Here is a 22,588-nt window from a genome sequence, read left to right as displayed (position 1 = left end):
CAGGGAAGTCCCATTTTGTTAGATTTCTAGCTAAGTATTTCAGTTTTGGGGGGTGCTGATGTAAATGGTATTGTGTTTTTAATTTCAAATTCCAATTGTTCGTTGCTGGTTGATTGTTTTTTGAAATAAGAAAATATGAATCTGTGCTGATCAGAAGAAAATGGAGCCGTGCTAAGATATAAAAAGGAAAAGCTGATCACCCCTCACCTGCCTCACCCCTGGTGCCAGCATTAAAACACGGCCCGTGCCTGTCAAGACCTTTCTCCTTACTCAGCAGACTTGCAAAACATACAGGAACGTGGTCATACAAATGGAGTTGTTTACTTTTACCACAGTAGAATCATACCACACCGCGTAACTCTGCATCTTCCTTTTTGCAGTTAACAATTTATCATGGCCAAGCCTGTAAATAGTCAACGGATACAGATTCCACCTCCTCTTCCCCAGTTCTTTATGCATGTACATTTGGGTACACTTTCACACTCACACACGCAGAGAAATTATTCCACAGGAAGAAAGCTGTTTATATAAGGTATGGGCATTTTGTTTTGGTATTTTTTTTTTCTTTTTTCGTCTGTTCCCATCCCCACCCTCAGTCAGGTATTCTGAACCAGTAACTGCGTGCTGAGTGATGGATGGATGTGCAAGCTTGCCGTCCTGGTTAGACGCCAAGTATAGAATTTATGTTGTCCTGTGAGCCCCTCTAGGGTGGGCTGAGCACAGGGCCGGACACATGTGTAGTGGCTGGTAACCTAGAGTTTGGTTCTGGTCCTCAGTTTCTCCATCTGTGAAGGGGTCATGGTGATAGCACGGCTTCATAAGGTGGTTGGAAAGATAGGGTGAGATCGTGCGTGTCACATAGTAGGTGCTCAGGAAATGTGAGCTCTTGTCACAGTCTTTGTTGTGGGTGACTGGGGCTGGAAAGGGGCCCTGCCCTCTGCTGTGAGAAGGAGGAACTGGGCTGGGGAGGAGTCGCCTGGCGCCTGATGCTCAACCTGTGTTCTGGGTGTGGGACCATCAGAGCCTAGGGGTTGGGGAGATAGGCCTCCTCCCAGAGGACCTCCCCGGCCTAATTGTGCTGTTTTCTCCTCTCTGCTTTTCCAGGACAAGCAGTTGCGCATCTTCGACCCCAGAACCAAGCCTGAGGCCTCCCAGGTGAGTTGTGTGGGCAGCGGAGCTGGATTGAGGCCCTAGCGGCTCCAGCAGGCACGGGCAAGGGCAGCTCAGCCTCTGACACAGATTCTGCCACGCCCCGTGCCCCTGGCCGAGGCCTGGTGGGTACGTGGGGGTCACCTGGGTGGTGGCTCGAGGCTCTTTCTGGGAAGCATGTTCTGGGTGTTGGGAGGATCCAGCTTTGATCACAGGGTGGGGGCAGCCAGGCTGCCCACAGGCCTTCGGTGGAAGCATCCTGTGGCTTCAGGAAGCTAATTTGAGATTCCAACTTCCTCTCCTTTGAAACCCTCAACCCTACCCACCTTTCCTGGTACGGTCAGCGGAGACCAGCTGCAGAGGAGCCAAGAAGACCCAGCCCCCACCCTCTACACCCCTCCAGGCCCTGGTGCTGGGGGTCCTGCCTGATCTGTGGGCCCCGGGCGCCGAGCGGGTTTGGTTTGTGTCTGGCTGTGCGTGGGTGCATGTGGCCCTTCGAGTTCCAAACGAGGAGTCCAGGCGATGGGTTCATGCTGCAGGCATTGAGCCACTGGGGACTCGTTCATTCGTTTGAGAACAACTTGGTGCCAGGCACAGAATGTTCTGTGGTGAATGAGACAGACACGGGGCAGTTGCTGGGGGGCTCCTCTTGCTGGAGTGATTTAGTGCTTCCCTGAGGAGCTGGCTTGGGCCTGAGGCCTGAGTGCTGCTGTAGACGGCCTGGGGCGGGCTAAGCTTGTCCTAGGAGCCTGAGTCAGGGGCTTGTCACCTGTGCTTTGGGAGCCATTAGGGTTATAAGCCAACAATGAAATGAGCAGATTTACATTTTTTAAAATTCTAGAAGCTGAGGAGCCTTCTTTCCTAAGGAAGGTGCAGTTCAGGGTTCTGCTGCCAGCTCGTGGGCAGAGCTCCCCAGCAAGACCCCAGGCCCAGCAGAAATGCCTCATCTCCATTTCTAGGACTTGTTCCCCACCCGGGGTCAAGGGTAATCCACCAGTCTAAACCCAAGCAGTAGTAGCGCACACGGACACACACACACACACACACAGACACACACACTCCCCTTCATACAGCCAACTGCAGCTCTTTCCCAGGGCAGTGCAGCAGCTCCACCTCTGACTGGCCAAAGACCAAGAGGAGGCCCCATCCTGGCAGGTGAACCAAGCCCAGCAGAAGTGGCTTTAGCTCCACCCTGGCCTTGCTTCCTCGAGGCTGGGTCTTGGTTCCTTGGTCTCGTCGCCCCTTGGCTGTGGTGGAGCTGTGTGAGCCTCAGGGCAACGTGACAGTGGGCCTCACTGTAGCTTTCTGTGCTAAATAACCTTCAGTCTTTGCCTGGAAAGGGGCCCCAGGCTCAGCTCGAGGAGGGAGACTGAGGCCCTCTCCCCGCAGCTTTCTCAGGTCACCCTCTCCTCCCCAGGGTCCAGGCCACAGCGCCTGGCGCCTCCATTCCTGTCCCAGCTGGGCAGTGCCTCTGGCCACCTCATCTAGCTGAACCCTTTCCTCCTTTCTCTCCTCCTCCTCCAGCAACGGGGGGCAGTCATGGTGCTGAGGTAGAGATGCAGTGGCTGCTGTCCAAGGGCTCCAAGTTCAGAGAAGAGGGAGGGAGCCCCCCTGAAGGGGGTTTCTGGGCCGAGGAGACCCGGGAAGAGCGTGGGTGGCTCCCACCCCCTCCTAGCTCCTGGGACGCTGCCTGTGCTTGGCCGCTTGTGCGGGGGCAGCAGGACCTGGAATGCTGCCCTCTGCCTGGCCCTGCCCCCCACTTCCGCCAGGGCATCTGGCCCACACCTGGCTTCTATTAAGAAAACTGCTGCTGGCAGCCAGGGTCGGTGTGTGCCGAGAGGCCAGCTCGGGGGAGAGGCCTTCTGGGAGTGCCTTCTCCTGAGATCCTCCTTCCCCACTGGAGGGGGTACTGGTGGGGGTTGGGGAAGAAGGCACTGCCCTCCCTCCAGCTTCTGCCCTCCCTGCCCCACTGGCTGTCCCCATGGCCTGGAGGCTGGGCAGGGAGGCCTGGGGAGTCCTCCCTCCACTGTCTTTTTTGGGGCCTGCCTCTGGAGACTGGAGCTTGGAGCAGGGGATGCTTGGGCGGCTCCCTCCTGTTCACACCCTCTGCTTTGTTTTTAGGTTGCATTTATGACGGGTTATTATGTCCCAGGCTCTTGGCACGCACAACCTCCTTCCACTCTCCTGACCGTCCTGTAAAGTCAGTCCTTTGGTCATTTTTCCCCTAGGGTTATACAGCTGAGTGGCAGAGGCAGGTTCGGTCCATCTGACTCCGGAGCCCCAGGCCTCTCCTGCCCCTTCACTGTGCCAGAGCCCCAGTGGGGGTGGCCGAGGCCCTGAAGCCATGGCCGTGCCAGGGAAGTAGAAGTCACAGCTGAGGGGGTACCCAGGGATGGTGAGCTTCGACAGGCTGGTCCAGGGCAGGAGGGGGCCAGAGGACCTCTGGCGTGGACAGGCAGAACTGCTCCTTCCGACCACCCCGTGTCAGGCAGGCCTGGGGGGCCAGCATCTGCAACCCAGGACTGAGCCTGGCTGAGGAGGGGTGTGGGTGAGTGATGGGGGTCTTACCACCGGAGAAGGTCCCCTCACCCTAGGAAGGAGCCCAGGGCCGCTCTTCCAGTCGCCCTGCCCCACACAGGAAGCGTTGCTGTGGCGACAGAGAGGGGGATTTGGCTTCACTGCAGCTGGAATGCTGGGTATGCGCCTGCTCCTGGCGCCCCTGTACTGGGCAGGCGCGGCCTGGCCTCAGCCCCTCCTATTCTCTCCTTGGGGCCAGGTGTGGGGGAGACAGGGGGTACCGAGGGGCTTCTCCACGAGCAGGACACCTAGCTGCCTGTAAGAGGGAAACCCCAAGGCCTGGCCTGCAGGCTCGGGATCACCATCAGCAGCTTCCTATGACAGGGCTCAGGTTCGGGTGGCAGGGTGCCTGGGTCCCAACTGCAGCCTCCCCTCTACCCCAGGAAAATGAGAATCCGGGGATTTGGAGGGAGGGCTCCTCCTCCCCGAGTCCCACTGTGGTCAGCAAAGAACTTGCCTTTTGTTTGTTTTTTTTTCTTTTGCGGTACACGGGCCTCTCACTGTTGTGGCCTCTCCCGTTGCGGAGCACAGGTTCCGGACGGGCAGGCTCAGCGGCCATGGCTCATGGGCCCACACGCTCCGCGGCATGTGGGATCTTCCCAGACCGGGGTGTGAACCCGTGTCCCCTGCATCAGCAGGCGGACTCTCAACCACTGCGCCACCAGGGAAGCCCAGAACTTGCCATTTTTGAAACTGAAAGTCACTCTAGTGATCTGGGGATAGGGGATTGGGGAGGGGGTCCTTGGCCTCCCCTCCAAGTTGCTGGGGCTTCCTCTGGCCCCCGGGACAGACTGAGCTGGGTGTGCCCATGGTGGGTGCACTGGGCTCAGCCTAAGCTCTGACCTCGTCTCCACTTCCTGGGTGCCGTGTCCTCTGAGACCCGAGGCGAGAGTGGAGAGCTGTGGGGCGAGCAGGACCCGCCAGCCCACAATGCCCTGCCCATCACTGCCTGGTTCCCCCAGTGTGAACTCGTCCAGGGAGGATCGCTGGAGACCCGAGGTGCCTGGGGGCAGCCAGCATCCTGGGCTCCTCCTGGTCTGGGCTCTGCTGCCTTCTGGCTGGGCCTGTCTCCTGGCCTGTCCTCCATCAGCTCCTCTTGTGCAGACAGAGAACAGTAACGGTTGGTGCGGGTGGCTGTCCTGCTGGGTGACTTGGGGCAGATGGCTTCCTCTCTCTGGGCCTCTGGTTTCTCTGTGTGTGAAATAGGAAGGTGGAGACACGGGCCAAGGAATGTTCCACCCAAACCTGTGCCTCTGGATGAAAAACACGCCCTCGCTGACAACAGGCCCTATAGACCCTGCACCGCCTCCTCCTCTCCCCCGACCCCACTGCCAGCTGTGCCGGCCTCTTCGCTCTCCGAGACCCTGACTCTTCACAGATGCTGGTCCCCACCGCTGGCTCACGCCTGCCAATCCTTCACATCTTAAGTGTTACCTTAAATCCACTGCCCTCAATTATACTCTATTGTACCCTGTTACCATGCTTCTAAAAAATGCACATTGATGTGTGCCGGACACAACCCTGAGCGCTTCGCCCTCCACAGTGGGTCCATCATGGTGCTCTTTGTGTGGGTCAGGACACTGAGGCACATCCTGGGACGAGGCTGTTGGCTTGGCTTTCACCCAGCCAGTCTGACTCCAAAGCTCGCGCCCCTAACCCCCCACTTACAGCAACTCGCTGACATAGTTATTTCTGTTTGGTTCACATCTGCCTTTCAACCTGCATGTTCTATGAGTTTGCGGACCCTTTCTGTTTTGTTGACCATGTCCCCAGTGCCTAGTGTCACGTGCAGCTCGAATATTCATATTATGAAAGAACAAGTGAGTGAGCAGCCCTGCTTCACCCAGGACGTGACCGTCCATCTGCGATGTGTCCGGCCCCACTGCCAGCTCCCAGCACAGTACCTGGCCAGGAGGAGGTCTGCACGGCTGTTGAATGAATGAATGGTGTGCTAACGTAGTGCGAGCCGTCTGGTGCTCCTTACATGGGATGTTTGCACACCGATGAGAGGGCGAGAGCCCACGTGACAATTCTGATTGACCCTGGGGTGTTGGTGGTGGAGCTGACCCTTGCCCTGATCCCACAGCCCCTCTTGCGTAAAGAGGGATGTTGGGCCCTAGTTCTCAGGCTCTAGCCTTGACTTCCTGTGCCGACTACAGCCGGGTGGGAAGGAAGCAGTGAGAAAAGCCCCTTGAACGACACGGAGCCGTTTCCGATGGTCTCCCACGCTGGGGTCGGCTTCCGCGGGCTGGGGAGGGGGCGCGGGGCCAGCTCCTCACAGCCGCCTGCCTCCCTCATTCATTCCCAAGGAGATCGTGGGAAGCTGGGAGGAAGCTGGCCACAGTTTGGGGTGAGCTAATTTTGGTAACAGGGTCTTTGGTCTCAGGCTCCAGGGGCCAGGGTGACTGGGAGGGAGCTGTTTGCATTTCCTCTGGCCCCCTCAGCTCCCCCCTGCTTGGGCCCGGGGGACAGGGCCGCCTGCGGTTTGAACTCGTCTCTCCTCCCTGGGGCCCAGCAAACCTTCCTGCTGGCAGCTCCAGCACCACGGGAGGGCCAAGAGGGGCACTCTTCTGCCCTCTCCAGGGACTGTTCCCCATGCTTGGCACCAGGCCCTCTCCTCGGCCCCCTGGCAGCGTCAAGAGGCAGCAGTAATACTCGTAATCCCTCGATTTGCACGGCGCTTTGTGGCCGGCCTGTTCCTATCACATGTGGTCTCAGTTGATCCTCGCGACAGTCCTGGGAAGTAGGCAGCCCAGGCCACGAGCAAGGAAAATGAAGTTCCAAGAGGGCGCTGGGGTCCTCAGAGCCTGAGGATGGTGACCGGCAGCAAAGTGCCTCCCCCCGGACACCTGCAGAGGCAAGGATGTGCCGCCGTCCTGAGCCCCATCACCGCGGCAAGAGGGGCCTGGCCATGAGCAGAGCAGCCGGACAGGCCCCTTACAAGGAGGGAGACTGAGCCCAAGCTTAGTGGCCAAGTAGGCCCTCTGGGTGCAGAGCTGTCCCCAGCTGACCCCTCCTGCCCTCTGGAAGGCTCTCAGGTGGGTGCCTCCCCCCACAGGAGGCCCCCAAGGCTCAACTCAGTGCCATCTTTTTCCTCCTCCAGAGCACGTGGGCCCATGAAAACAGCAGGGATGGCCGGCTGGTGTGGACAGGCACCCAGGAGCACCTTGTGTCCACCGGTTTCAACAAGGTAGGGCTCCTCCCGGAGGAGTAGGGCATCCACACCAAGAGGGCGGGGACGAGGCCCACTGGGAGCGGGCGGCTGGGGCCAGCTCCAGACCCGTCCATATACGGCCCTGTGTGCAGCCGGGTCTCAGAGCCCCAGGGGACCAACGGCTGCTGAAAACTGGCAGATTCCATCTGCAATAGCTAAGCCTGACCCTGGGAACTGCGGTGGGCCCCCCCAGGGACCAGAGTCCACAGAGGGAACCGCCCCTTGTCCCTTGTCACCTAAGGGTTCTTAAAGGGGCAGGACATGAACACCCAAACTCTCCCTCCCTGGCATGACTCACCCCCCCACCCCCGAATGCTCTGCTCTGGAGCAAGTGCTCCCGTGCCAGCCTGTGTCCTTAGTCCCTGGGTTCCGGGCTGGGCCCCTCTGAGCCCCTCTCTGCCCCCTCCCTGCAGATGCGTGAGCGTGAAGTGAAGCTCTGGGACACCCGGCTCTTCTCCAGCGCCTGCACCTCCCTCACCCTGGACACCTCTCCCAGGTAGGAGTGGCTGACATGTTGGGATGGCTGGGGCATTGAGGGCCCAGTGATGTCTGTAAGTGCACACTGCTGGTTGTGGGGCAGGCTTCTGCCCGGGGGCTCGTGCTGGTGTGTTTTGGCATTTGGGGAGGGGACTGTGACTCGGCGGTGCGGGGACAGGGGGTCTGGGGATGCGCTTGATTTTGCTGTGAGTGTTCTGGTGGAGCCGAAGACTGAAGAAACTGAGGCTACGATCATGAGGTGGCCGCGGGGTGACGTGGGGTCAGGTGGGCTAGCAGGTCTGGAGGCTCCAGTGCAGGACGGAGGCAGGCCTCGGACCTGTAGTTTCTGTGAGACCTCAGCCCTGGCCACATGCTTGTCACTGGTGGTCCTGGGTGGGTTGGGGGGTGCAGGCAGCCTGGAGGTACAAGTGCACCTCGTCCTTCCACCCTCCTGGAAGCGTGTGCAAGAGGGTTTATGGTGGTGCCCCACGGGGTCCTGGCCCAGCCAGCTCTGTGCAGGGACAACCCACGCACCAGAAGGCCCGTTGAGGAGATGAGGTACAGGAGGCTGGAGGACCAGCCCGGCTGGTGCAGGAGGCGGTGGGACCTGGCCCCTGTTCAGCTGTGACTCTTGGGGCGGCTTGCTGAACCCCCCACCCAGGCAGGGACCTGGGAGGTCCGAGCCAGGATGGGGCCTTGGTCCTTGGATATCCATTCAGCCCCTTCCTCTTCCGTTTTACAACTAGGGAAACTGAGTCATAGAGGGCGTGGTGACCTGTCCAGGCTCTGGGAGCAGTGAGGGCCGTGCCTGGGGCACACAGGGCTGAGTGCCGTAAGAGCTCCTGCCAGGGCGACCCCACTGAGAGCCCCCAGAGAAGGGGAAACCGTCAGGGTGGCACTCCCATCCTGTCTCACAACCCAGGGAAAGGCTGGGGTGCTGGAAAGGCCCAATTTGCAGATGAGGGAGGCAAGGCTGAGTGAGAACCCATACCAGTAGGTGTGAGGCCTCTGTCTGCTCTTGGCCCTGGGGATACAGCGGGATGTTACCAGGGCCCCCCTGTGCTGGAGGAATCAGGGCCCCCAGGCCTTCTGGCTTCATGTCCAGCAACCCCTCCCCCAGCCCTCATGCTGCACTGATATCTTGTCCTCCACGCCTACCCAGGCCAGACAGCCCCTTCCCTATGGGGCCCCCCAGCAGAGGGAGGGAACGGGCCCAGCCTGGAACAGGGAGCCAGCACTACCGTCAAGTGCTCCTCTCCCCACCACTTCCTGCCTGCCAGGCTCCGCCCCGGTCTGTGCCGGCCCCCACCCCACCCCGAGGAGCAGCCCCCGCCCAGCCCCAGTGTGGCCCCTGGGGGAGTTAACGATGCCCAGACCCCATGGTGCCACTGGCCAAGGCTGACCCTGTAATTATAGCAGTTAAGAATAGCCTCGCAGGGCCAGCGAGGCCTGGAATTTCTCAAATCACTCCCAGATGGGCGGCCAGGCCAGTGTCCCGCCCCCTTCATCCCCCAGTCCTGGCCACTGCCCCACTGGGCCCACGCCCTTGGCAAAGGAGCTGGGACTCTCCAGCCCTCTACAAAGCTGGTGGACGCCAGGGATGCGTGCCAGCCTCCAGGCTGGCCTGAGAGATGGTGGGTCCCCTACCCCAGGCTCCCCAGAAGCCAGAACCCCTCAGGAGCCCCCTGGGGTGTTGGGGGCTGCTGAGTGAACTGGACTGAAGGTAGGAAGTGTGCAGGGTGTCAGCTTCGGGCACGGCATGGGTCTCCACCGCACCCGCTCAGTTTCTTTTCTGTTTTACAGATGTTCCATCTCCATTTGGGCAAAACAGTATGAGCTCTTATAAGAGCTATAGGGAGCCAGGGGTCAGGCACATGCCCCTCCCCATCCTCTCCCAGGGAGGACCCAGGGCCCCACCCTCCCAGGGGCCTCTGTCTCTGCTCCCATCTGTGCCCTTCCCCTGCTCATCTGTGTTGTTTGTGGAGCGTACCTTCCCACATGGGACGCGCAGGGCAGCAGGTCCTATCTGTAAAGCTGGGCTCGGGCAGCAGGTCCACAGATGGCCGCCCCGTACTTCCTGTGCTGCGTGGAGCTGGGGGGTTACCGGCAGGGCCTGGGCTAATGGAGCAGCTCATGCTCCGGTCCGGGAGACGCAGAAACACCACCACCTGTCTCGGGTGCCCTGCTCCTGAGCTGGGTGAATGGTCAACAGCATCGGCCCTGAGCTGAAGGCAGATGGAGATTTTTCTCCACATGTTACCAAAGAATAAAAGCTGAAGCCGGAGAAATCGATCTTCTCTTGAGGTCGCCCTGGCAGCAAGCCTCACAGGGTGGAGGCTGGGAGTCTGCTCTGCTTCTTCACACTGAGGTGTCCACCTCTGGCCAGAGGCACCGGCCCTGCATCCCAGCGAGTTCCCTGGAGGTTGGGAACCCCCTCCCTGCCTGCCTTCTGCGGCTCTCAGTAGCCCCTCCCCTCTCCTGGAGGGCCAAGCCCTCCCCACAAGGCTGGTACCCCCACCTCCTGGGCCAGGGAGCAGGTGTTGGGATCCGTCCCTGCCTGCTCTGAGCAAGCTGCTGTCTCACTGTTCCCTGCCTGTGATTCTCTTCTGTAGAGGGATTGCTGGACGTGAAATGGGAGCATGTGTAGCCCGTGTGGCGCAGGGCCTGTGGCAGCGAGGACCCAGCAGTTGGGGGCTGGTGTTTCCCCACAGCAGGATCACCCTGGGTAGTGGCTCTATCTTGGCTTGGTCCCCCACTCATTCCCTGGCCCTCTCTTCATCCCCCGGCCCCTCATCTGATGGGATGCCCGAAGACCTTTTCTGGGAGGGCTGGCGTGAGTGCTCAGGCCCCTTTCTGTGGGCCCCACCACTCACCCCGCCCCTGCGGCCCCACTAGCCAGGTTTAGCTTTGCAGCGAAAACATTCATTCAGCAGCCACTGTGTTTAGCACCAGCCCATAGACCCACAATGGCCCCTTTGACAGGGCCGCCGAAGGGGAGGGCAGGCCTCGCCAGAGCCATTCCCCTAATGGGACCCAGGCCCATAGGAAATCCACCTGGGCTGCTGCCTCCGCCGCCTCAGGAAGAAGGGGCCCCACCCAGGCCCGCTGCCACCACTCTCTGCCCACCACAACCCACCTCCTCCCTTCTCATGCCAGAACCCTCAGCAGCCGATAATTGAATCCAGAGCCTCGTGTGGCCGGGCCTGACTCTGCACTGACATCAACGCCCAGAACCGCAGGGCCTGCTCCCCAGGCCTGGCTGGGCTGCCTCCTTCCCGCCAGGGTGAGGCTGGGGGCCAGGGGCCATGACCCATGCAGGGAGATGGGCATGGGGCCGCAGGGAGGCTCGCTCTAGCCTTTGCAGGGCCTCTCTGGCCCCAGGGGCACCTCCGTTCCTGCCAGAGGGTAATAGGAAAAGGTGCTGGGCGCGTGTATCTCACTGTTCCTAAGCTCCCAGCACCTGGTCCAGGCCAGGGCTGTGCAAAGCATCCCTGGGGGCCCTGCCACCACCTCGGCCTGTGGCTTCCTGGAGAACACTCCCACTTCCGGGGTTTCTGGAAAGCCTGGGTACTTTACTCAAGTGCAGAGAGTAAAGGGGCATCACAGGGCCACCTGTCCCTAACAGCCCTGGCTCGGTCCCTGCCTCCTCACCCAGCAAAGAGTTCCTGCCATTCAGGATCTGTGCTGCCCCTTCTCTATAGCTAGAGCAGGAGGCTGGGATCAAGGTCTCCCAGCCTGAGCCCATGCAGAGGGGCAACAGGACTGCAGGAAGGGCTGGGCCTTATGTGCCATCTGGTTAGGACCGTCCATGAGGGCCTGGCAGGGCATGGCTCAAGGCACCTCCTCCACAGAGGAAGGCAGGCGGTGAACTCATCAGACCCATCTCTGAGGAGGGACCCTTGGGGGTCATCTTGGCCTGCGTCTGCCACGAGCATCTCCCCAGCCTCTCCCAGGAGCCCTGCAGCTCCTGCTGGCAGAAGACTGGGCCTGGGAAGGGTAAGGCTGCCCTAACCGTTCCTCTGCCCGGAGGTTGAAGTAGCCCCTTTCCTATCCCTGCTCCCTCCTGGTTCCCAGTCTCACTGGGAGGCTGGTCCGGGCACCTCAGTCGAGCAGACACAACCCAGGGCAGGACAGCCTAGGGCATGCTGACTAGGGCCTGGTGCCCACTGGGGAGAGGGGTCCCTGCCCCCAGCTTCCCCACAGAGAGGGCTGTCCCTTTAGGCCGACCCTGCGAGCCCCCACCCTCCCTCTGTCCAGCCCAGGTACACTGGGGCCATGCCTGAGAAACATGCTTGTTTCTTTTCATCTTTTATTTTTCTTACAAAAGGCTTTCATATCATCATTTGTCTTACAAAAACCAAAGTCCTTGTCTCTGAGTTTGAAAAACATTTTCCCAGAATAAATGGGAAAGGATCTTTTATAAATATATTTTAAAAAACAAAAGCAAAACTTGTTCCTAAAGCATCTTTCTTTCCAGTTTCTTTTGTTCCTTCACTTTCTGGGGCTGAGGCAGTGTCACCCACCCCATCCCCAGTCCCACTCTCCCTCTGCTCTCTTTTCTGGGGGCTTCCTTCACTGGCCCCCAGAGTCTCCTTGGGGTGGGGAGCTTGGCAGCCCCGGGCCTGTGTTACCAGCACACGGCAGGGCCCGCCCCACCCCAGAGGTTGCATGTTGCAGAAGACGGGGCCGACGCCATCCTCTAGGCACTCGGGCGGCGGGGGGACCTTAGAGGTTATCACCTGGGTCCCAGCTTCTTACAGATGAGGAGACCAAGGTCCAGAGAGGGGCAGGGACTTGCTGTGGTCACACAGCCCCGGTCCTGACATGTCCTCATCGTACACATCTGAGAACTTCCTTGATCTGGCAGCAGGAGGGCCCTGGCCAGTCCCAGTGGGGCCAAGAGCCTGGCCCCGGCCATCCATCACTCCCAGGCTTAGATGTAGGGCTTAGCTGGGAGGGGCCCCTGGGGGCCGGGCCCCGAGTAGCCCATGAGTGGCATCTCACACTCAGGCCCGCCAGGCGGGGCCTCCCCACCACCCTCAGTCGCCTTTGGGCCTGGCTCCAAGGGGGCCTTCACCCCCTCCAGCTCCAGGGGCCCGGCCCCTGGCCCCACTTGCCCTTTGTCCTGAGCCACAGCTGCTGCGGCCCGCCCCCGCCGCACACAGAAGGCCGCCCCCACAGCAGCCAGCACGGCCAGGAGCACGGCGGCCAGGGCGGGCGCAATCAGGAGTGGCAGGTTGCCCTCTCGGGCCTGGGTGACTGGGGCGTGGTTGGAGCGGACTGCCGGGGGCGTGCGGGCCTCCCCACAGGCCTCCTCGCTCTCAGGCACCCTCCCGGCCCCCAGGGGCCGGACGCAGATGGAGTAGGTGGCGTTGGGCCGCAGCTGGGTGACCGTGTACTCTGCGAGTGAGGCCGGCAGCCGCAGTGTCACCGGCCGTTTGTCGGGACCCGACAGGTTGCGGTAGGTGAGGCGGAGGCTCCTGAGCTGCACGGTGCTGCCCTGCAGGTAGCGCTGCAGTCCCACCCGCAGGGAGGTGGGGCTGGCGGGCTCAATGCCAAGGGGCAGGGGCTGGGGTGGCCGCATGGTGGCCGGGGCAGGGCTGGGCCTCAGCCCTGGCCTCACCCGGCTCTCACAGTACAGGCCCGTGAAGCCCTCAGGACACAGGCACTCCAGGTGGCCCCGTGCCCCCAGGTGGCAGGTGCCCCCACTGAGGCAGATGGATGCCGGGCAGTCCCGGGGCTGGGGGGCAGGACCCATGGTGGGTGGGGCAGGGGGCGGTCGGCTCAGGGCCTCAGTGGTTGGCTCCGTGGGGCTGAGCCAGGTGGGAGCCATGCTGGAAGGTGGGGCTGTGGGCGCCCACACCGTGGGCCTCATGGTGGGCACCGTGGCCGTGGTGGTGGTGGCCGGGCAGCCAAAGTCGGCGTAGTCAAGGTCCAGGAGCAGCCGGCCGGCGTTCTTGGGTGGAAAGTGGCAGCGTGTCTCCTCGGGGCTGGCCAGTGCCACACGGCTCTCCCGCACCCAGGGGCCAAACCAGCTCAGGGGGCACACGCAGTTGAAGGGGTTGCGGGCAGCCGCCAGGAGCCGCAGGCGGGGGAAAAGGACCGAGAGCTCGTGCGGCAGGGCCTGCAGGCTCAGGTTGCTCAGGTCCAGCTCCTGCAGGGCTGCCAGGCCAGCCAGGTCCTCGGGCCGCAGCTGGGCGATGCGGGTGTTGCCCGCCAGCCGCAGGCGCGTCAAGCCCCGCAGGCCCCGGATGGCGGGCGGCGCGAGCTCCAGCTGGTTGTCGGCCACGTCCAGGTCGTGGAGGTTGCGCAGGCGGCCAAAGAGCCCCTCGTCCAGCCGCTGCAGCCCCAGGCCGGCCAGCCGCAGCGCCTCCACATTGGCGGTGTCCAGGATGCCAGGCTCCAGGGCTGGGAGGCTGTTGTGGCTGAGGTCGAGCAGCAGCAGGCGCGGCAGGTGCAGCGGGGGCAGCGCCCGCAGCTCGTTGTCCTGCAGCTTGAGCTCCAGTAGGTGGTCGAGCGCATCGAAGGCACCAGGCTGGATGTGGCGGATGCGGTTCTTGCCCAGGTAGAGGCGCTCCAGGCGCCGCAGGCCACGGAAGGTCTCGTTGGTGATTTCCCGAAGCCTATTGGCAGTCAGGTCCAGGTTGCTGAGGTTGACCAGTGGCTGGAAGACCCCACCGGGCAGGCTGGCAATCTGGTTCTGTGACAGGTCCAGGAGCTGCAGACCCGGCAAGCCGGCAAAGCTGCCCGCGTCGAGTGTGGTGATGCCGTTCTCAAAGACGTACAGGCCCACTGTGTCGGGCGGCACGTCGAGAGGCACGGTGGTCCCCTGGCGGGCGGTGCAGAAGACTGTCTGTGGCTGGTTGCACTGGCAGCCGGATGGGCAGCCCTGCACCCTGGGCTCCAGGGCCGGCAGCAGCAGCAGCAGCGGCAGGAACAGGGGCGGGGGTGTCTTGGAGCGCATCTTCTGGCCCCTGGGAGCAGAGAGGAAAGCGGGAGACCGTGAGTCAGGGGCCCCAGGGGACAGCCACTCCAGGAAGGACCGGGAAGGGAATTCCCAGCCCCCTTCTCCACTCCCCACCCCCAAACCCAACAGCATACAGTAGTTATGAGTCAGGTCCCCAGTGCCCTGGCTGGGTTCCTGTCCCTGCCCCGTCACTTCTTCGCTATGTGACTTTGAGCAATCACATGACCTTGTTATGATATCAGTTGCTACTTCCTGCGCTGACACCAGGGTTCGGTGGGCTGATGCACACAGAGAGGGGCCTGGCCCCCCAACACTCAGTGACCACAAATAACCCCCTTCTCCTTAACTCCAGCCCTTTGGCCTCTCTGTGGCTCAGAGAGAACACATGGTCAAAAAACATCAGACTCTGTGCCCTCCCCCTAACCACCCCAAAAATCTCTGCTGAGGTGGACAGGGAAGGAGGGAGAATGGTGGGTTCTGGAGCGGCAGCCCCTCCCGCAGCATCTGGGAGAGACCAGGCAGGCAGGCGGCCGAGCACGTAAATAGAGAAGCTGCTTGCCCTGGGCCACCGGCCGCTGCCGCCGCACTCTTGAGTCCTCCGAGTGAGGAGAGACCACAGCGGGAAGACTTCACGGGGAAACTCTGGGATTGGTGTTTTTCCACTTGTGAAGTCAGACCTGCCTAGGACATGGCCAGCAGGAGAATTCCCTGGGGAAGCAGAGGAGGGCTGGAGCCCTTGGTAGGTGTCCCCGCTGTGGGAAGGGGGGAGGCAGGGAACCTTGGTCTTCAGATCCCCCATCTCTAAGCCACGATGAAAGAACTAGAGGTGAGGGGCCCCCAGCCTCCCTGGGCTGACCCAGGTCTCAGGTTGGGGGACGTTGGTTGTGTGGTGGCCCTGGAGGCAGTGTCAAGCCTGGAAACGCTCCGCAGATGGGATCTTCTATCATTTCTTGGGAATCCACTCTAGGCCAAGCCCTGAGCAAGAGGAGCAGCAGCCCTTCCCACGTGCCCGTGGCACTGAGCGTCTACGGTCTCCTCGATTAGTCCCCCAGCAGCCACTCCAGGTGGAAGCTGTTCTCCTCACTCCCAGATGACAGGAGAAGAGGCTCCTGGAGGTGCAGTGACTTGCTGCCTTTGTACTGCCGGGAAATCTGAGCCAGAGCCCAGGTCCTTAACCACGTCCAGGTGTGGCTGGGCCTGCCCTCCTGATGTGGGGCCCAGTCCTGCCCAGGTCGGGGTGGCTCCCCCAGCCGCTCCAGGCTCCCACTCGTAGCTGGAACTGCCCGAGACAGGATAGGGCCACAGCATGGGCCCCCCTTCACTCAGGCTCCTGAGGGGAGCCCGGGGGCCACCCCAGCAGCGGTCCCCACACTCTGGTTCCCTAAAGTCCCTGAGAGGCTGGCATGCCTCCCCTCCAGGTGCCTCCTACTCACACAAGGGCCTTTTGTGCTGGGGCTCAGCCTCCCCTTCCCCCATGCTGGCCAGCCATCCAGCCACACAGGTAGCGTGGCCCCCTACGCAGCCCATGTTCTGCCCAGTGCCGTCCATCGGGCTGCCCCTCCCCAGGGACGTGGGCTCCTGGAACGGGAGGCGGAGGAGGGGCAGGTGGTCCCCAGGAGGCCACTATGGTGTTGGGCCAGCTCTGAGTAAAAGCCCGTCACCAGGTTGGGCCTGCCTAGGCCCTGCCCACCTGCAGGCTCCCCTCTGCCCTTCACTAGTTAACACTGGTGACCGCCCTTCAGAGGCCAGCTAGGGAGGCCCTCCCTGACCCCAGCCAGTGCCACCTCCTCTGCTCTCTAGATTCTGCTGTCCCCTCCCTGAGGGGAGGCCCCATTTTTGCTCCCTGTATCCCAGAGCCCATCTTTGCTGAGTGAATGGCGGAGGAGCATCTTGCACTCGGCCTCAGATGAACCTCAGCCAGAACCCGGGAGGCCTCGTGTGCCCCCAGCCCTGCCGGCGCCGTTCCCAGGGGGCTGTGTATGCCGCACCTGGCCTCCTCCACTGTGGGGACCTGCTCCACCCTCCCTGACTCAGAAGGCAGTGGGTATGGCCTGGCCTCCAGATGTGGGCTGTGAGCGACCCCCACCCCCTGCCTCCCCCTGAGTTAGCCCTCCTGGTGGGGGTGGCGGGCAGGGTCAGGAAGGGCGCAGCCAGGCTCTGGGGTGGGAGGGGACCTTATACTTGGCCAGCCTGGCCACCCCTACAGCTTCAGCTCCCCTGGGCCTTATAAAAGATCACAGTTAAAAGCTTATACTCCAGTCAGGCAGCCCTGGGCCAGGGGCACCTGAACTGTGAGGCCACAGAGAGCAGCTTTCTCTCAGTTTCCTCATCTGTCCACCTGGGCATTCCAGAATGGACACCTCCCAGGATTGGGAGCACTTAGCTCCGAGGAGCCAGGCATGTGGTCCTTAGGGGCCTGGGATGCATACTGGGGGGTGTTTCCCATTCTGCACTGAGGAGGGGACCAGCATGGGCTCTGAGCTTCACCTGTAGTCTGCTGGCCCTTTAATCAGTAAAGTCATCATGGGGGAGGGAGGCAGGAACACCGGGGGTCTGTCTGGCCGCAGAGACAATCTGGCTAAGCTGATGGAGAGTGGGGGTTGGGTCAGAACAAGAGCAGCTGGCATTCTGGGCTGGGGAGACCCCAGTAGGCATCAGCTACCATCCTGTGGAAGCAGTCCACAGGATGCAGGGATGAGTGCCTCTGCTTGAGCCCCATTCCACCCGTCCAGCAAGGAGCTGGCGCTGGGGCTTGGGAAAATGGCAAGCTGTGGGCTCAGCTCCGGGGGGCTCTGCCACCAAGAACAGATCAGAGAGCCCCCAGAGGGGACCCAGAGGGCAATGACTGACTGGAGGGGGCCGGTGACAGGGCAGCAGGAGACCAGCTCTGCCCCTAAATAGCTTCCCAGATCCCTTCTCACCTGTGGGCTTTTGTTCTTAGCAGCCCTGATTCACCTTCTGGAGTTGTTCTGAGCACCCAGTGTTGTGGTTCTGTGTTGTTCTGTTTGTTTTAAATGGGGAAGTTCTTTTAACAAGTTCTGGGAGCGATTCCGCCTGTCTGGGTGCGTGCTGGTGTGTGTGTGCATTGGGGGTGGGAGTGTCTCGTTGGGGTCATGGCTGCCCTGGCCCTTGCAATTTCAGCAGCCCTGAAGGACCAGGGGCCTGGGCTTTGATATCTGATCTGCTGACTCGAGGCAGGGAGGTGGGCCCTTTCCCTCTGCAAAGGATGTGGGGAGAGTTCTGGAGGTAGCCCTGGGATTTGAGGGGGGTTGGTGGAGTGGAGGCAGGAGGGCAGAGTGTCCAGGGCCTCCCCTCCACTTGGACTCGCCTTGGCCTGGCCCCACCACAAGGGCCCTCCGGGGGACAGTGCTGGGATGGGGCTTTGGGGTCTGACTGCCTGCATTCGCAGCCTGGCTGCATGACAGCCTGGCCACAGCCCTTCGCCTCAGTTCCCATCTGTGAAGTGGGGGAGGCTGGGTACAGCGCCTGAGTCTCAGGGCTTGTTTAGTTTGTATTTGGAGGACATTCTAGGTGGTCAGTAAACACTACCTACTGAGGGTGTCACCCATAAAACCTGAGTCTTGCCCTCCGCATGCATGGGGTGAGGATGCCATGGTGTGAGAGGGGCTTCACGCAGATGTAGGCACAGACAGGAGGCCCCCTGGGCCCAGGGTGAGGCCTCTACGCAAAGGCTGCCCTCCATCCTCAGGCATGGAAGAACAGGAGAAGCTAGAGAGAGCAGCCTGGGGGTGGGAGGAAGGTGCCTTTAGTTCTAGAAGGGGGTGGGGGGAAGTGAGCTGTCCTTTGGCCGGCAGTTCAGCATGTGATGGGGGAGGAGGGGGAGCAGAAGGAGGGGCTCTGTGAGTAAGGACATCATCATTTCAGCTCTCAGGGGGACCCAGAGTGTCCCCACCCACCCCCAAGTGTGGGACACCTGGAGGCACCCACTCATAGGCCCTGGGTCAGGCAGGGACTGGCGAGTGAGTGGAACCTGGGCCTTCGGTTGACCACGTGAGACCTCAGGCGGGAGCATCTCCTGTGCCTGGCCAGTGGGGAACAGGAATGGGCAGACAGAAGCAGGCACACGTCCCTTTCCGTACCCGATGCTGCGGAGTGGGTACAGGGGTCTGGGGCTGCAGATCTGACCCCATGGCTCTGGGCCTCTGGCTCCCAGTGCCGGCCCGCCAGGGTGAAGCATTGCCGGCCAGGCCTGGCAACAGCCCAGCCCAGGAGTCTGCCAACCCCCCAGGCAGGCGGGACCATGCCGGCAGCCAGGACAGTTGGCTCCAGTTTCGGTGACGTGTCTGAGGAGGCTCCGGGCCCGGGCTGGGTCCACCAGTCTCCCCATCCCTGGGGAGAAGCAGCCCTTGGCCCAGCAGGTTGGGGTCTCTATCCTGGGCCCTCATGCAAGGGGCCGAGGGGGCTGAGCCTCAGGTTCCTCCGAGATAGCCCTCTTGGGGGGTGGTCCTAGCCCTGCCCTTTGATTAAGCCCTGCCCTTTGACTGGTGGTGGGGGTACCCACCAGTCTTGGCATCTCTGCTTAACTGACTCCATCACCACCCCCAGCGGGTTCTACTCACGCTATGGATAAGTCCTGACACTCCATACCACGACCTCATCCGGGCTTCCCTTCCATTTCCCACCTATAGGGCTTCTCGACCCCAGCTGCACATCAAAATCACCAAGAAGCTTTAGAAAGTTCCTAATGCTCACGCCGCACCCTCCCCCGGCCAATTAAATAAGAATTTCTGGGGTGAGACCCAGGCAGAGTTGTGTTTTAGAGAAGCTCCTTGGGTGGGTCTCCTGTATAGCCAGGCCTCAGATCCTGGGGCAGAATATTGCAAAGGGGGATAGTCTGTACGTCAGCCCGTCTCCCTGTCCAGGGAAGAGTCTAGATCCTTGAGCAGGTATGGCCAGCTGGCAGCACCAGAAGAGCAGGAGCTGGACCTCCTCCCGCTTCCCCACTCCGTGGCAGGAGCTCCCTGGCCCCAGGTGGGTGTCTTCTGTGGCACTGTGGGTGACTTGACAGCTGCTAGACCTGTCAGCCCAGGGCAGGGAGACCAGTGACTAAGGCCAGTCCCTGGCTCAAGTGAGCCCTCAGGGTGGCAGGACATGCCTTCTCAGTCAGCAGAGGTGCCACTCTGCTGGAAGAGGACACCTGCTGCCCCAGGAGCTATGTGGTGGCTGCGGCCCAACTTGAAATGGGCTGGTCCAGATGCCGCCGTCAGCACGTGCAGTTGTGATGCCACTGGGGCTGGGCTCAGACATGGGGCTTGCTCACCGCCCTGTCCCCACCCAGGGCCAAGCACCCATCAACTAAGGCCCTAACTCTGCAATTAACCCTGAATTTGCCAGAGGAAGACCTTAGTCACCAAGGGAGGCCACCACCCCCAAGCCGGCTGGGCCCAGGCTGTCTGGGGCCTAGACAGGGTCTGAGAAGGAGGTAGCCCCAGAGGGGTCTTGCCCTTCTCATTCCATCATGCCCAGGGTTCTCGGTTACCCTGCAGCGAAGGAGGCCCTTCCTGGGGCCTGTGAGCCCATCAGTGGGCAGGTGGGGCTGATTAGGGGAGCCACAAGCCTGCCTCTCACCTCTCACTGCTGCCCACCCAGGCCCAGGGCCAGGGGGGCCCCAGTGGCCACCCCAGCCTCAGCCTCTTCTCAGTGCAGGCTAGCTCTCTCCTTCCTCCTTAATTAAATCTCTCAGGCAGCCTCCGAGGAATGTGAGAGCCTTATTGCGTTCCCCGGGAGGAGACGGGTGGGGGCCCTTCCCCACCTTGGAGAAGAACTGGCCCCTCGCCTGTTCCCACCCCCCAATCCTAAGGTGGCCCAAGGGAGTCTGCTCCAGCCTCCTCATACCCAGGGAGGGTGGAATGAGGAAAAGCGGGGGAGGCCGGCGGGTCTGGCCGGCCAGGCGGCCCTGGCCGGCCAGGCGGCCCAGCCAGCTGAGGGAAAGCAATCCGGCTGACTCTGGAATGTGGAAACTGATAAAAGGGAGAAGGCTGAGCCCCCGCCCACCCTCAGCACACCCCTGCCCGCCCCCAAACACAGCCCTGCTCTGGTCACGCGCGCGCAGACACATGCCCACGCCAGACACACGCCCACTGGGCTGTGCTTTGAGACACACACGCACACACACGCCCTCCCCCTTCTCCAAGAACTCTCAAATTCCACAGCAGTGAGGGGAGCTGGTTTTCTTGGCAGTGCGGAGCCTTGGGCTCCCTGGCCCAGGGAGGGGACTCTGAGGGGGGCTCCGGGAGGGATCACTAACCCTGTTAAGTGGCATTGCTGTCCTTCCCATGAGCTCAGGGCCTGCCAGTGGTCAGGGATGCTTCTGTGGGCAGAGGCTCACCCAGCCTTCTCTCTAGCCACCAGGGGAACTGGCTGGCTGGCCTACTGAGGTGGGAGCTGCCTCCAGGGCCCAGCTGAGACCCTGCTGTCCTGATCCCAGGAGCTGCTACCCACTTAAAAGCCCCCACAAGGATTCAACTCTCTTTACCTGGGACTTGTCCTAGCTTACCCAGGACTGTAGTGGAGGTGTCAGGAATGGGAGCCAGGAGCTGGACGCATCCCCTGCCCAGGGTATCTCCCTGGGGGCATTTGCCAGAGGGGGCTGCCTGGGGAGAGCACTGGTCTGGGTACTTTGAGGGGCTTCTCATGTTGAACCCCTCCTCCTCCATGTCCAGGGTCTGGAGAGAGTGGTGCCATTCCAGCAAATGCCCTGGGACATCAGCCCCCGCCTGCCCACTGGTCCCAGGTAGTTGTTTCACTGAAACATGAGGCCAGGGGAGGTGGAGACAGGCAGTGCCCGGGCCCCCAGCCTGGCACGCGTGTGCTCATCCTCCCTCCCTGGGCCCGGGAGAGGCCAGATAATGGTCTGGAGGGAATCCAGCTGGGCTGCTCATTACCAGAGCCCTCTTCCTGCCTCTGACACTCTGTTTACAGAAGCTCCAGAGGCTGATTCCCCTGGGAGAAGACAGCAAACTCAGGGGACTACTCTCCCATCCCCCACACTGCCTGCCTTAGCCCTATTGGGTCTTGCCAACAGCTGGGCCCATACTGGATGTCATGGCCCACTGGGCCTGCTGACCCCACTTGGAGGTCACCCGCCCAGCCACCCCTCTTTGCCCCCAATGCCCAAAGTCCAGCCTAGTGGGAAGGGACCTTGAGACTTAGTTCAGTTCCCCAGCCCTAGAAGCTCTTGGTCTGGGGAGGCGGCTCTGTGTCCTGGTGCCACGCTCCAGAGCCTCACCTGCCCTTGGTGCAGAGGCAAGCAGAGGGACCCTCAGGGCCACTTCCTCCTTCCCACCTTTCACACTCCAGCCCTTGGCCCCAGCGGGAGAGGTAGTCAGCTACCCTGGTGTGGTAATCGTTAACAAATGGGGGTGAGGCAGAATGGCTGGCACCAATCAGCTGGCCTGCCAGTGACCACAGGGGACCTCGGCAGCCCTCAGGCTGCAGTGCTGCCAGCCCAGGGACACAAAAGACTAGGCTGGCTCCAGGCCATTGGGTTCGCAGCCTGAGCAAAGCCCCTTCCCTGGCAGGGGCAGAGATGGGGCACCCTGATACCTGGAGTACAACCCAGTCAGCCAAGGTCCGTACCCCATTTCAAGGGCTGCATGCCTGTGGGCCCCTTGCTCTGCCCTGAGTGACAGAGCCCTCAGGACGGACCCCAGGCCGTCGATCTGCACAGGGGGACAGGGGTTAGGGGTATTCATGCCCAGAACCAGTGTCACTCCAGGAGGTAAAAGTAACCGAAGGCTGTGGCTTGGCCATCCCCTCAAAGGGGTTTGTTTCATAAAACTGGTCATGCCGGAGGGCCCAGCCGTGGGAGGAGGGAGGGGGTGTTTATTTTGTCTGCTTGCAGCCCCGCGGGCCGGTGAGCCGCGTACTCGCGCGTGCGCGCACCCCGGCCGTGGAGCTGTCGGAGCCCGATGACTGCCAGATAAGGGGGCGGGCCGGGGGCGAACGGTGCCCGCCCGCCTCCGTCCCCGAGTTGATCCAGGTGATCGTGCAGGACTGGGGGCCGCGTGCCCGCCCTGAGTGCGTGTGCGCGCGGCGGAGGTCGGGGGGGGGTCCGCGCGCGTGATCGGCGCGTGTGCACAGCCCGTCCCCTGTTCCCGCCCGCAGACCCCCAGCCCGGTAGACACTCACCGGGCGGCGGCGGCGGCGGCGGCGGCGGCGGGAGCCGGGCGGGACGGGCCGCG

At 61.9% G+C, this 22,588-nt stretch overlaps 2 protein-coding genes across 2 annotated transcripts in view; one reads left to right on the top strand and one right to left on the bottom strand.

The window, feature by feature from the left end:
• The window catches only part of LOC307063898 (mitochondrial import inner membrane translocase subunit TIM16), a gene marked incomplete at its 5' end in the record, with an annotated part of 66,996 nt that overhangs the window by 21,346 nt on the left and 23,062 nt on the right, over positions 1-22,588 (top strand). Inside the window, 3 exons of the mRNA XM_079720243.1 lie at positions 1,105-1,155; positions 6,830-6,916; positions 7,354-7,436. Coding sequence (XP_079576369.1) covers positions 1,105-1,155; positions 6,830-6,916; positions 7,354-7,436 — 221 coding nt within the window. The remainder of the gene's footprint in view (positions 1-1,104; positions 1,156-6,829; positions 6,917-7,353; positions 7,437-22,588) is intronic.
• On the bottom strand, positions 11,716-14,381 carry VASN (vasorin; the record flags this gene model as incomplete). The annotated part of the gene is made up of 1 exon (XM_079720246.1): positions 11,716-14,381. One exon carries the CDS (start codon positions 14,379-14,381, stop codon positions 12,351-12,353), a length of 2,031 nt encoding a protein of 676 aa, XP_079576372.1. The 3' UTR covers positions 11,716-12,350.

The sequence above is a fragment of the Hyperoodon ampullatus genome, assembly GCF_949752795.1.
Source record: "Hyperoodon ampullatus genome assembly, chromosome: 14".
NCBI lineage: Eukaryota > Metazoa > Chordata > Mammalia > Artiodactyla > Ziphiidae > Hyperoodon > Hyperoodon ampullatus.
Note: the sequence above shows the minus strand (reverse complement) of the source record. Positions and strands in the feature narration are given on the sequence as shown.